The sequence below is a fragment of the Aethalodelphis obliquidens genome, unplaced genomic scaffold (assembly GCF_003676395.1).
Source record: "Aethalodelphis obliquidens isolate GAN/ISIS:26980383/991018 unplaced genomic scaffold, ASM367639v1 scaffold8, whole genome shotgun sequence".
Taxonomy (NCBI): domain Eukaryota; kingdom Metazoa; phylum Chordata; class Mammalia; order Artiodactyla; family Delphinidae; genus Aethalodelphis; species Aethalodelphis obliquidens.
In genome coordinates this window covers 4,288,727-4,302,770 of record NW_020837952.1, presented here as the reverse complement: position 1 = coordinate 4,302,770, position 14,044 = coordinate 4,288,727, and the positions used below count along the sequence as shown (strand labels likewise).

At 47.2% G+C, this 14,044-nt stretch overlaps 1 protein-coding gene across 1 annotated transcript; it reads left to right on the top strand.

Annotated features, from left to right (window-relative positions):
- Positions 1–498: 498 nt before the first annotated feature.
- KRT79 (keratin 79) lies at positions 499–11,079 on the top strand. Its single transcript, XM_027106381.1, is given in 7 exon segments — positions 499–972; positions 3,685–3,860; positions 3,862–3,903; positions 4,970–5,030; positions 5,154–5,249; positions 10,633–10,797; positions 11,008–11,079. Coding segments are annotated over 7 exon segments (1,086 nt in total).
- Positions 11,080–14,044: the final 2,965 nt, after the last annotated feature.

Genomic DNA, 14,044 nt, shown 5'->3' with positions numbered 1-14,044 from the left:
GTCTGGGCACCCTCTCCACAGCCCCTTGCCCAATGCCTCCGCCCTCACCACCGCACAGCCTGGGCCCTGGGGCCTTGGCTTACCACAGGGGACTGGGACCAACCCCAGAACAGAGCCCCACTGATGGTGGCCACAAAGCCTGGGTGGGAGGAGGCCAGCCAGTCACTGCGTGGTGGCGGTGGCCATGGCAGCCCCTATCATCCTGTTCCAAGTCAGGAGCGCCCCAGGGGGGAGAAGGGGGTGGCATCCTGCCCCAGACAGTCTCGGCTAAGCCCCAGCTCTGGAGCTCAGGCAATAACTGGGAGCAGCCCCTCCCTCCCGCTATGGGAGAGGAGACTCCCCTGACCAACAGGGCCCCTCCCTCTCTCCAGGGGCGATGGGGCAGGAGTGTCTGTGGAGCCCAGGAGCCGGGAAAAGATAAAAAAGCCATCAGTGGCCCAGCAGCTCACCGTGCTCTTTCCCAGCTCTCCCGGCCTGCACTCCAGCCCTGCTGCAGCCATGAGGTCCTCCGTGTCTCAGCAGACGTACTCCACCAAAGGGGCCTTCAGCTCTAACTCTGCCAGCGGAGGCAGCGGCTCCCGGGCCCCCAGCAGCATCAGCTGGGTGACCGTGTCCCGGAGTGGTGGCAGCGGGGGGAGGGCCCACTGTGGCCCCAGCACGGGCGACTTTCGCAGCCGGAGCCTCTATAACTTGGGGGCCAGCAAGAGTATCTTGGTGAGCGTGGCTGGAGGGGCCTCATCTGGACAGGCCCTGGGAGGCTTCGGCCTTGGTGGTGGGGCCTATATGGGCCCGGGGGCTGGCAGGCAGACGTTCGGGCCTGCCTGTCCTCCTGGAGGCATCCAGCAGGTCACTGTCAACCAGAACCTGCTGACCTGCCTCAATGTGGAGATCGACCCAGAGACCCAGCGGGTGCGCACCCAGGGGCGGGAGCAGATCAAGACCCTGAACAAGTTTGCCTCCTTCATCGACAAGGTGGGCCGAGGTGGAAGGAGGCAGGGAGGGGCCATGGAGTGCAAGCCAGGCCCCTAAGAGAGGGTGGGCTGGGCGGAGGCTGGTGCAGCCCATGTGCACTGGGGCCTGGAGTGGATGGAATGACCTTTGGAGCACTTCTGGCCTGAGCATGGGACGCCTGGACCCGAATGGCTGGACCGTCTTTACTGTAGTTGATGGTGAATCTCGAGTCCACTCACGAGGACTGTTGGCCCAGCCTAGCTTGACCGTGTTGCAGCCTTTCTTATAGTCGTCATTAATGGGGTTACACGGCAGCCTTGTCCCCCAATTAAACAGTGAATTGTCCTCATTGCTCTTCTTAGTGGGGTGGCCCTCACTGCCTTTTGTTGTTTTATAGCTGGGAAAACGGGCTCAAGTGTCAAGTCTCCAAGGAACCCCATCTGTTGCCCGTTCTCTTGGTTTTGGAGGAGGTCTAAGGACAAAGATGCGATCAGGACACAATGGTGGGGGGGGGGGTCCTAGGGGAAGTCTCCTTTTCCCTTCTCCAATTCTTCCTCGCTGTTCCAACCAAGGAGCTCAGTTTGGGGTGGAAAATGAGCATGGTGGTCACCAGGTCACCATGACCCGGGGATATGCAGTTTGATCTGTCCCAGATCGGGAGTGTCCTGACTCCTCCTCTGGCCCTCAGGCCAACTAGGGAAGCTCTTGTAGTAATCTCTGGCATTTCCAGGTCCACTTTGCTGCATTGTCTACCTCTACCCCGAGCCCCCCCAGGCAGTGGGACCATGATGAGGAAAATCCTGGTGGATGACCATACCTTGGTTCAGTGATTTGTGGGTTCCCAAAGGATATTCATGTCCCCTTTCTCATATGATACCCACAGTATCTCATGAGAAATCAGTCTAGTGATAGTGTGTTCCTTTTTTTTTTTTGAAGGATTATTTACTTATTTATTTACTTATTTTTGGCTGCGTCTGGTCTTGGTTGTGGCATGTGGGCTTCTCTCTAGTTGTGGCGTGCGGTTTTTTTTTTCTCTCTCTAGTTGTGGCGCACAGGCTTAGCTGCCCTGCGGCACGTGGGATCTTAGTTCCTTGACAAGGGATCGAAACTGTGTCCCCTGCATTGGAAGGCAAATTCTTTACCACTGGACCACCAGGGAAGTCCCGTGTGTCCATTTTTAAGAAGAGAAAATTGAGGTCTGGAGAGGTTGAGTGATTTGCCCAGGATCATACAGGTACTTGGAGGCAGAGGTAGCCCTGGGACTCAAGTTCGTGGCATAAAGAGGTCTTTTTGTCACTGCTGCCTAGTGCCCTGGGGCCATGTGACTGTGGGCCTGGGGTGCTGTGGAGGTGGGATCTGGAGAGACCTGATGGCAAAGGGTGAGGCAAACTGTTCTGCCCACCTCCTCACCTTTTCCCCTAGTGACTTTTGTTTCTTTTGTGGGACTGTCCCAGAGGTCAAACAAGCAACACCTTCTCAGACTCTCAGAACCACGGTCTGGGAGCTGAGGCCTGACAGGTTGTCCGTGTCTGATATCCTGGAATCCTGGTTGGGCAGAGAACCCCCCTGGGGGCCCATTAAGTTCACGCCATGAGCACCCTTCTGAGTCTGTAGAAATAGGGCTGGACATCCATGTTTTAAAAATTAAAAAAATGTTGGGCTTCCCTGGTGGCGCAGTGGTTGAGAGTCCGCCTGCCGATGCAGGGGACACGGGTTCGTGCCCCGGTCCGGGAAGATCCCACATGCCGCAGAGAGGCTGGGCCCGTGAGCCATGGCCGCTGAGCCTGCACGTCCGGAGCCTGTGCTCCGCAACGGGAGAGGCCACAACAGTGAGAGGCCCGCGTACCGCAAAAAAAAAAAAATAAATAAAAAAAATTTAAAAATGTCAAATTTACAGAAAAGTTGCAATAATGGTACAACATATTCCTATATTTCCTTTCACCCAGATTCACCAATTTTTAGCATTTTGTCACATTTGCTTTCTTTCTCTCTCTTTCTGTATGTATATTTGTATATATCCATATGTACCTATATATACACGTATACTATATATGTATCTGCATTAAAAATTTTGATTTTGATGCAGAATTGAGGCTCAGAAACATTGATCTAGTTTGATTTACCCAGGATAAGTGAGAAAGGGAGACCCAGGAAGAAGTGACTTGACTTCTTCCTGGGTCAGGAAGTAAATGACTGACTGAGCGGGGCTGTTTTTAAAAATTTATTTATTTATTTTGGCGTTGGGTCTTTGTTGCTGCATGTGGACTTTTTCTAGTTGCTCTGAGTGGGGGTTTCTCATTGCGGTGGCTTCTCTTGTTGTGGAGCATGGGCTCTAGGCACGCGGGCTTCAGTAGTTGTGGCTCGTGGGCTCTAGAGCACAGGCTCAGTAGTTGTGGTGCACGGGCTTAGTTGCTCCGCGGCGTGTGGGATTTTCTCAGACCAGGGATCGAACCCATGTCCCCTGCGTTGGCAGGCAGATTCTTAACCACTGCGCCACCAGGGAAGCCCCGGAGCTGGGCTTTTATGTTTATTAACTCTTTAGAGTCCTTGTCATTGGATTGGACTGTCTTTTCCAGCAAAGATTGTTCACTCAGGAACTCCTCCCCACAGTAAGACAGAGGCCCTGCACTGCCCTGTGGTGTCCTGGTCAAGACAGATGGTGACGATGGGCCAGGTCCTTGGTCCCTCCTGGGGCTGGGGCTGGCGCCAGCCACCCTTCTTGCTCTGGCTCAGGTGCTGTTCCTGGAGCAGCAGAACAAGATGCTGGAGAACAAGTGGGCGATGCTACAGGAGCAGGGCCAGAAATTGGGCATCATCTGGAACAATCTGGAGCCCCTCTTTGAGTACTTCATAAACAACCTATGGGGGAAGCTAGACAACCTCCAGAGCGAGCAGGGGAGGCTGGACTCAGCTGAAGAACGTGCAGGATCTCGCTGAGGACTTCAAGAGCAAGTGAGGAGAGCTGGATAGGCTGGGGCCATGTGGGGATGGGGAAGCGTCAGCCTGGGAAATCTCCCCAGAGAGGGCCACCCTATTCTTGGGTCCAGGGACCCAGCTGGGGGAGTGTCCAGACAGAGCTGCTTCCCTCGGGGGCTCAGGTCCTGGACCCATTGCCTCCTGGAGGATTGTCACACTGTGTACTGTTGTAAGATGAAAAAATATTATAAGGTAGGGAGAAAAGTGTAATGAACATTTATGTTCTCATTACCCAACTTTAATAATTGTCTACTCATAGCCAATTTTATTTTGTCTACACCCCTACTCACTCGCTTTTCCTCTTCCCTTATTGTCTTGAAGCAAATCTCAGCCATCATGTCATTTCATTCACAACTATTTTTACTGGATATATTCATATAGTTCATCTGCATAACGTGACTTAATAACACACAAACACAATGCCCTAAGAACACCTAAATCTTTTGAAACAATAATCCTCAGTATCACCAACTATCCAATCAACAATTGAATTTCCAATTGTTCCATAAATGTCATAAATTTTAAAAATACAGTTCGCTTGAATCAAGATGCAAATAAGGTTCACATATTATGATTGGTTGGTCTGTATATTTGTGAGTTTAAGGTATAAACTTTCATATCTTTTCCCATTGCTTGACACTGGCAATTTCTAAACCTTAAATTCTCTGCAAAAGCAGTTGGAGAGAAGTTGATGTTTTCAATGACATCCTATTGTAGAAAGTGAACGCAAAGGTTAATCATTGTTGACACATCTTCAACCTGTTCCCATAAAGCCTCCCAAGGGCTCTGATCCAAAGAGATGGCTGCTCTCAATTGCCATATTATTGCACAAATACTGTGCTCATTTCCTCAAAGGAAGTGGGAGGAATGTTTAAAGACTGTATCCCTGTTTCTTCATTGGTTAGCTGCATTACAGAACTACTCCCCAAAGGTGTTCTTGGCCATTGTGGGACCCATCAGGGCTTCCTTAAAGCCAACTGGGTTCAATGTCTTAAAAGGCAGAAATGGGGGGAGGCTGGGCTGAGTCTTCCCTGTGTAACAGGTATGAGGATGAAAGCAACAAGCACACTGCCGCAGAGAACGAGTTTGTGATGCTCAAGAAGGTGAACGAGGTGGCAGGGAGTGGGGGCAGGTGGTCTTCGGCTGCCAGGGTGCTGGGCTGACTCGGAGAGAGGCGAGAGCCCTGGGGGCTGAGCCAACCGCCCTGCTCTCTCTCTCGCCCCCAGGATGTGGGTGCTGCATACATGGGCCAAATGGATCTGCATGGCATGATAGACATCCTGATAGAGGAGATGGAGTTCTTGAGGCATCTTTATGAAGAAGTAAGATAGCCAATGGACAGGGATACTTACATTCACATACAGCTTTGGGGATTCCCCCTGGAAGTCTGATCAGAATTCACTAGTGCAACTTAATAGATAGAATACAGCACCTGGACCTGGATCAGTACTCGCTTCCATGTTTATGTGCTTATGATGGGCCAGGAACTGAGCTAAGCTTTTTACATAATCCTCTCAACAACTCCATAATATAGGTTCTATTACTGTCTCCCTTTTATAGTCAGGGACACTGAGGCTCTGAGTAACTTGCCCATGGTCACACAGCTAGTTAGAGGCAGTTCTGAAATTAAAACCTGGTCCTTGGACTGTTATACTGTTCCCCTTGTTGCCCAGTTTGTAATGGAGCAAGGGATACAGGAGCAGAGATGGACAGAGAGTGGGGACTGAAATTCCATGTGAGAGCAGGAGGTGAGGTGTGGGTAGCAGGTAGATCACAGAATCTACGAGGGGTCCCAGGAAACAAGGGGGCTTTGAAGACCAAGGTAAAAGGGTTGAACTTGACATGAGTTGATGATAGACTCTTAGATTCAATAGGGAGCCCAAGGCCAACCTTATGCTCAGAATAAGAGCCCTTTCTGTAATATCCCTGACGGGGGGCACGTAGCCTCTACTTGAATACTTCTAGAGGCAGGGAGCTCACTCTTTTTTAGGGCAGGCATTTCCATTATTGAACAACCGTATTGGAAAGCTGACTTGAATCTTCTTCCCATGACTTCTGCTCTTGATTGGCCCTGATTCTGCCCTCTGGGCTGCACGTATCCAATTGTCTTCCATGTGACACATGTCTGTCATATGAGAACAATGTAGTGGTTGGGATGATTAGTGAACTGACATTTGTGGCATGTGAGAAAGTTGGGGAAACAGCATCCTTAGTCCAGAATCCAGAAAACAGAGAGGTGGGGAGGAAGGTTACAGATACAGACTTCTCTTCCTGCAGCCTAATATTGTACTAGTTTATGTGTTATTTTTAGAAGCCATTTCACAATGTTTGCCCCTTCAAAGCTCCCTGGGTTTTTTTACGTGAATGCCTTCAAGTGAGACATGCATCCCCTGTCCTCCAACTTCCTGTATTTGGGCAGCTGAATTTTTGAAACTGAACACAAGAGTTAATGATTCCCCTTTTTCCTGTGAAATGTTATTGTGGTTCCATCCCATCATTTTAGGTCACTGTGGGTGCTTTGAAACTTGATTCTCCTATCCATTGGAGGTGTCCAAATGGCTAAGTGGATATTATTACTGACGCCCCAGCTTTGGGTTATCTGCAGACCTGATAAACTTTCAGTTTAGTTATTTACAACATTTCAGTGTAAATCATTGATAAAACACATTAAGGCGGACAGAGCCAAGAAAAGAGTCCTCGTCCAAGAGCTAGATCTTCCTTGGTGCCTTCCCACCAGGCTGATCTCATCACTCCACTAATAAATAATTTGTGTCACTAATAAATCATTTGTGTTTCAAGAGGCTCAGTTATTTTAAAATCCAGTGAACCATGGCATCATCTGGCCCACATTTTTCTGTCTTATTTTTAAGAATGTCAGAAAAAAAGCATTTCCAAAGAGAGGGGAAAAAAAGCCGTCTTCCAAAGAAAGTCTTGGTCAAATAGCATCTGTGGCATCCTTGAGTAGTTTGGCAACACAGCCGTGGAATAAAATCTATTTGGTTTGACTTTTCCTTAGGGAAGTCTTGCTGGCTCCATGCCTCTCACACACATTTTAGAATTCATTCTAGAGGTTCATAGGAGATTGATATCAAGTTTAAGTTGGAGAAGTCTAAATCTCTCCCCTTTGAAAATGAGGACGTTTTCATGTCTCAGGCTCTGGAAACTCTTCTACTGTCTATATTTCTCATGGATCTCCAGGGGTGTTTATTTCCTTGGCCATGGCCATGGGGTCCTAGGATTTGCTCCTCTGGCCTGGACCCCTGAGATTCCCAACAAGGCCAAGGTCTCTCATACCCTCAGTGTCTGTCTTGGCTTCCATTTCTTCTCAAGCATCCTGCCCTTTCCAGTTTGATGACTGTTTTCTTGATGGGAAAGAGCAAATGACATAGCAGTTGAGTTGCTGGCTTTGCCTGGGTCTTCTGTAGGGTTAGCCCAATGCTACCTCCCTGTTCTTCACACCTAGAGTTTATCTAATGACCCCTGTCCACTGGCCTTAGCGTTTTTCCAAGTACATCCTTGGCTGTGTTGTTCCCCTTCAAACATCTCTACACGCCTGTCGGGATGAGCTTGTTGGGGAGTGTTCTGTGCCATCATGCTGATCTCTTAGGTGCCTCCCCAGTTTCTTTTTTAGTGGGATCACTGATGGGCATTCACCATCCGGAGCTTCCTTATTCTCCTCTCTTAGGGTGGACTCTCCTTTAGGACAGGTCAAGGGTGCCTAGCTCCTCTTCTCTGAATGGGTAGGAACTAGCTTTCCTACTCTCTCAAAAAGCTTTCCCTTCCTTTGCTGTTCCCTGTCCGTTTGACACATGTGGCTGAATACCTTCCACACGACCACAGAAGGACAGTCTGCCTTTGTGGGTTACCATGTGACGAGAGCCATGTTGGGACAGGTATAAGGTGCATGGGGCAGGCTGTGGCTGACCCTCCCTGGGAGGTCTGGGGGCATTTCAGAGGAGACAGCATTCGTGTTGGATTTTGAAGGAAGGGCGGGACTTCTGAAGGAGGAGCAGCGAGGGTCTGCCAGCCCGGGCCCCAGCCTGCGCCATGACGCGGAGGCACCGAAGAGCACGGTGTGTTTGGGGAGCAGCAGGTGACCTGGCGTCAAGTGTGTGGGAGAAATGGATGAGGAGATGAACAGGGAAGGCGAGCTGGGACCAAGCCAGGGTCACTTCCTGTCAGAGTTCCCCATGTCTGTGGGCACCTCCTTGCGGGGGGAAGAGTGAAGGCCAGAGCAGTCATTCCCTTGCTTGCATACCAGGCGTGATGGCTAACACTGCACTCGGTAATCGATTTCATGGTCTGGTTTTGGTCAAGCCAGATCTCAAGGAAATCCAGAAGGCCAGCCACCAATCCCTGGTGTGTTGTACAGGGCAGGAAAGTTACCTCGTGGCTTCCCTCTGGTCCGGGGGCTCCCTCCGGGATCCAGCTCCAGTGCCCTCACTTCGCCCCTCTGGCTCCTTTTCCCATGCGTGGGTGCTCCCTCCCCTCAGGGCCCCAGATGTCTAAGGAGCTCACACCTTTAATCCACAGAGTTCTCTCTCCACTAGCATTAGCTCTTTCTTTGGAAAGCCTGAACTTTTTATCCTCTAGTCCTAGCAAGAACACCTTTATCCACTCTTGATGGTGTCTGGTAGATAGTGTTTGCCTCCTTGTCTTAAAAATTCCAAGTTAATTTTCCTCAGGACCACGCTCTGGCATGGGACTGTAGAGGGACCCTGAGCTGGGGAGGGTGACGGGTGATGCTGCAAGATGATGCTGGCAACGCACGACTGTGACAGAATGACTTTTTCTGTGGCACATGCCTCACGGGCATCCTGACTGACTTTTGGAGAAATCTGGGCAAATGATTCATTTTACTGAGCTCCCACCATGGGCCATGTATGGATCTGAATCCTCAGATCAACTGCATGAGGAAGGTATTATCACGGCCATTTTACAGAAGAGGAGACTGAGGCCTCGTGAGGCTTAGTGATGACAGTGGTCCCACAGCTGGTAGATGTCAGACTGGGGACTTGAACTTAGCTTTGTCTGTCTTTAGAGCTCATGTCTTTTTTTAAGAAAAAATTTTTAATTTTTTCTAGTACACTTTGGCCATGCCGCGTGGCATGTGGGATCGAACCTGCGCCCCCTGTTGTGGAAGCGCGAAGTCTTAGCCACTGGACCACCAGGGAAGTCCCTAGAGCTCAGGTCTTTTCACTAAACCGTAAATATTTTAGTGATTGGATTTCTGCCCCCTCTCCTCCCAACCCATTTCACCTTTTAAAAGAGAATCTAATTTGAGAATTTAAATCTATGTCCATACAGATGTCAGTTTTGGCTTTGCTAGTTCTTTCTTTCTTTTTTTATAATTTTATTTTTAATTGAAGTATAGTTGATTTACAATATTGTGTTAGTTTCAAGTGTACAGTAAAGTGATTCGGGTATATATATATATTCTTTTTTCCCCGATTCTTTTCCATTGTAGTTTATTACAAGAGGTAGTTCTTTCTTTCTTTATGCCCATCTCCATCTTAGTCTGTATCATCTCAGGTTCTGGTGTCAAACTCCCTGTGTTTGAGACTTAGCTCCTTGCTTAATAGTTTGTGATTTTGGGCAAGTTGCTCTCTGTGCCATTGGGAAAGGGCAGGGAATGAGTTAGTACCTGTCAAGTGCCTAGCACAGTGCCAGATCACAGGGAACGTCCACTAATGTGGATTGTTCTTGCCATTCTTCTGTCTACTGTAATCCCACTGGCAGCAGTGAAGGGCAGCGTGTGAGCAAAGTTGGAGACAAGACCAGAATATGTTGGAAGGTACTGACTTTGAGGCGGAAGATTTTCTTCCCTTTGGGAGCCGCTGAGGAGCACTGAGTGGATGAGGGATTTGATCGGAGCTGGGGTTTGGGGCAGTTTGTCTGCAGCCCAGGGCAGGAAGGACCACGGGAGAGACAGAGGCAGAGCCCAACTGGGAGTCAACACAGTCATGACCTAGTGATAAGAGCTGGTCTCAAAGCCCAACATACCGTTCTCGGCATCTTTAAACGTCGTTTTAGGTGTGAGAGCTGATGGTCCTGGAAACACAGGGAGGGCCCAGAACATCAGCATGGACTGTAGATAATTAGTGTATTCCAGAGGAAAACACTTGGGCTTTGGACACTCACCTGACTGGTTCCAGGCTGGGCCCTGCTGGGTCAGACTGGATGACCTTGGATCTTGTGACCCTGGATGTGTCACTTCTTTTCTCCAAGCCTTGTTTCTCACCTGCCTATGTCAGGACCACTGTGAATGGTGATGCAAGTTGTTAAATGCCTGAGCAGAGAGTGGCGTTTGAATCAGGCCCATACTTGGCTGCCTCTGTCCAGAGGAGTGCTGTTTCCTAATTTGCACAGAAGCACCCTGTGGGCCAGCTGTGGCCCTGCCTGTCTCACAGGGTGTTCTGAGAATTAAAGGTGAATGTGCTGGCTCAGGCCTGGTACCAGCTGGAGTCCAGTCAGCACACATTCCCTTTCCCCTTCTTTAAGCTCTTGGAAGCCTGCAAATCCACACAAAGAAAGATGTCTATAAAACTGGGAGCCCCATTCCAGCTGGAGAGATTGAGGCCTTTCCTGGCAGTTGTAGCTTCCTTCTAGGGCGGAGCCTGGGGGAGAGCACAGGCCTCCTGATGCCACCTGGGGACCCCTGGCCTGGAGCATGGGCACTGGTGACAGCTATTTCTGTTTTTGCAGGGGCTGAGTCAAGTGCAGACTCACATGTCTGACACCAGTGTCATCCTCTCCATGGACAACAATAGCAACCTTGACCTGGACAGCATCATCGCCGAGGTTAAGGTCCAGTATGAGAAGATTGCCCAGAAGAGCAGGGCTGAGGCCGAGGCCTGGTACCAGACCAAGGTGAGAGAATGGCCAGTCCAAGGATGTGGGCTAGGCCCGCACCAGGACCTTCCCCCATTGTGAGAGGCCTGGGCAACTGGGCTCCTTGGAGGTCTGGGGCCAAACACATCCAGCCTACACATTCTGCTGTGAGGGTGGGCCCAGGGGTCAGTGGTTACCCATGGGGGCCTGGAACGATCTGACAGCTCACTGTCATTTCTTTGCCTCCAGTACTAGGAGCTGCAGGTGACAGCTGGGAAGCATGGGGACAACCTGAGGGACACCACGAATGAGATTGCATAGGATCATAAGAGGCTTCTATGAACAACTATATGCAACAAACTGGACAACCTAGAAGAAATGGATAAATTCCTAGAAACATACCACCTACCAAGACTGAATCAGGAAGAAATCAGAAATCTGAACAGATCAATTACTAGTAAGGAGATTGAATCAGTAATCAAAAGTTTCCCAGAAAAGAAAATTCCAGGACCAGATGGCTTCACTGGTAAATTTTCACTGGTAAATTTAATGCCAATCCTTTTCAAACTTCTCCAAAACCCAAGAGGCAGGACAACTCCCAAACTCATTTTATGGGGTTAGCATCAAAGCCAGATAAGCACACTACAAGGAAAAAAACTATAGGCCAACATCCCTGATGAATATAGAGGCAAAAAAATTCCCAACAAAATACTGGAAAGCTGAATTCAGCAGCACATTAAAAGGACTATACACTGTGATCAAGTGGGACTCAACCCTGGGATGCAGGTTGGTTTGACATACACAAATCAATAAATGTGATACATCACATTAATAGAATGAAAAATAAAAAAATCATGTGATTAAAAATCATATGATCATCTCAACAGATGTAGAAAAAGCATTTGATGAAATTCAACATCCATTCATGATAAAAACTATCAACAAAGTAGGTATAGAAGGAACATATCTCAGTATGTTCCTCAGTATAGTAAAGACGATGTATGACAAGCCCACAGAGAGCATTATACTTAGTGGTAAAAGGTCACAAGCTTTTCCTCCAAAATCAGGAACAAGACAAGGGTGCCCACTCTCATAATTTCTACTCAGTTAGTACTGGAAGTCCTAGCCAGAGTATTCAGGCAAGAAAAAGAAATAAAAGGCATTAGAATTGGAAAGGAAGAAGTAAAATTTTCTCTATTTACAGATGACATGATTTTATATGTAGAAAATTCTAAAGACTCCACAAAAAAACTGTTAGCTCTAATCAATGAATTCAGTGAAGTGACAGGATACAAAAGCAACATACAAAAATCTATAGTGGGGCTTCCCTGGTGGTGCAGTTGTTGAGAGTCCACCTGCCGATGCAGGGGACACGGGTTCGTGCCCTGGTCCGGGAAGATCCCACATGCCATGGAGTGGCTGGGCCTGTGAGCCATGGCCGCAGAGCCTGCGTGTCCAGAACCTGTGCTCCATGATGGGAGAGGCCACAACAGTGAAAGGCCCGCATACTGCAAAAAAAAAAAAAAAAAAATTATAGTGTTTTTAAACACTATCAACAAATTATCTGAGAAAGAAATAAAGAAAATGATCCCATTTACAATAGCATCAAAAACAATAAAATGCTTAGGAATAAATTTAACCAAGGAGGTGACAGGTCTCTACATTGAAAACTGTAAGACATTCATGAAAGAAATTGAAGAAGACACAAATAAATGGAAAGATATCTGTGCTCATGGATTGGAAAAATTAATAGTTAAAATATCCATACTATCCAAAACCATTTATAGATTCAATGAAATCCCTGTCAAGATTCCAATGATATTTGATATAGAAGTAGAAAAAACAATCTTAAAATTCCTTTGGAACCACAAAAGAACCCAAATAGCAAAAGAAATCCTGAGAAAGAAGAACAAAGCAGGAGGCATCACAAGTCCTGATTTCAAACTATATTATAAAGCTATAATAATCAAAACAGTAGGGTCCTGGAATAAAAACAGACACATAGACCAGTGGAATAGAATGGAGAGCCCAAAATACACCCATGCATGTATAATCAACTAATATTTGACAAGACAGCCAAGAATATTTGATGTAGAAAAGACAGTCTTTTCAATAAATGGTGCTGGGAAAATTGGATATTCATATGTAAAAGAATAAAACTAGACCCCTATCCTACACCACTCACAAAATCAACTTGAAATTAATTGAAGACTTAAATGTAAGACCTGAAACCATAAAACTTCTAGAAGAAAACAGGAAAAACCTTCTTGACATGGGTCTTGGTAATAATTTTTAAGGTGTGTCACACCTAAAGCACAAGAGAGAAATTAAAAAATGAACAAGTGGATACATCAAACTAAAAAACTTCTGCACAGCAAAAGAAATGATCAGCAAAATGAAAGTTCCACCTATGGAATGAGAGAAAATATTTGCAAACCACATACCTGATAGGGGGTTAATATCCAAAATATATAAAGAACTCATACAACTCAATTGCAAAAACCTCCAAATAATCCGAAAAGGAAGAGGACCAAGAAAAACATCTTTTCCAAAGAAGATATTCAACAAGTACATGAAAAGGATGAAAAGGTGCTCAGCATCACTAATCATCAGGGAAATGCAAATTAAAGCCACAATGAGGTATCACCTCATGCTTGTTAGAATGACTATCATCAAAAAGACAAGAAGTAACAGATGCTAGTGAGGATGTAGAGAAAAGGGAACCCTTGTGCACTGTTGGTGAGAATGGAAATTGGTGCAGCCAACTATGGAAAACAGTGTGGAGCTTCCTGAAAAAATTAAAAATAGAACTACCATAAGATCCAGCTATTTCACTTTTGAGTATTTATATGGAGGAAACAAGATCACTATGTTGAAGGGATATCTGCAGTGCCATTCATTGCAGCATTAGTTACAATACATGGAAGACTTTGAAACAACCTAAGTGCCCACTGGCAGGTAAAGAAGATGTGGTTTATATAGAAAATGGAATATCATTCAGCCATAAGAAAGAAGGAAATCCTGCCAATGCTACAATATGGATGGACCTTGAGGGCATGATGCCAAATGAAATAACTCAGACAAAGAAAGACAAATACTGTATGATCTCACTTATATGTGGAATCTAAAAACAAAAACAAATCCAACCCCCCCCCCCAAAAAAAACCTCATAGAAAGAGAGATCAGATTTGTGCTTACCAGAAGCAGGGTATAGGGGGTGGGGAAATTGGGTGAACGTGGTCAAAAGGTACACACTACCAGTTATAGGATATGTTCTGGAAATGTG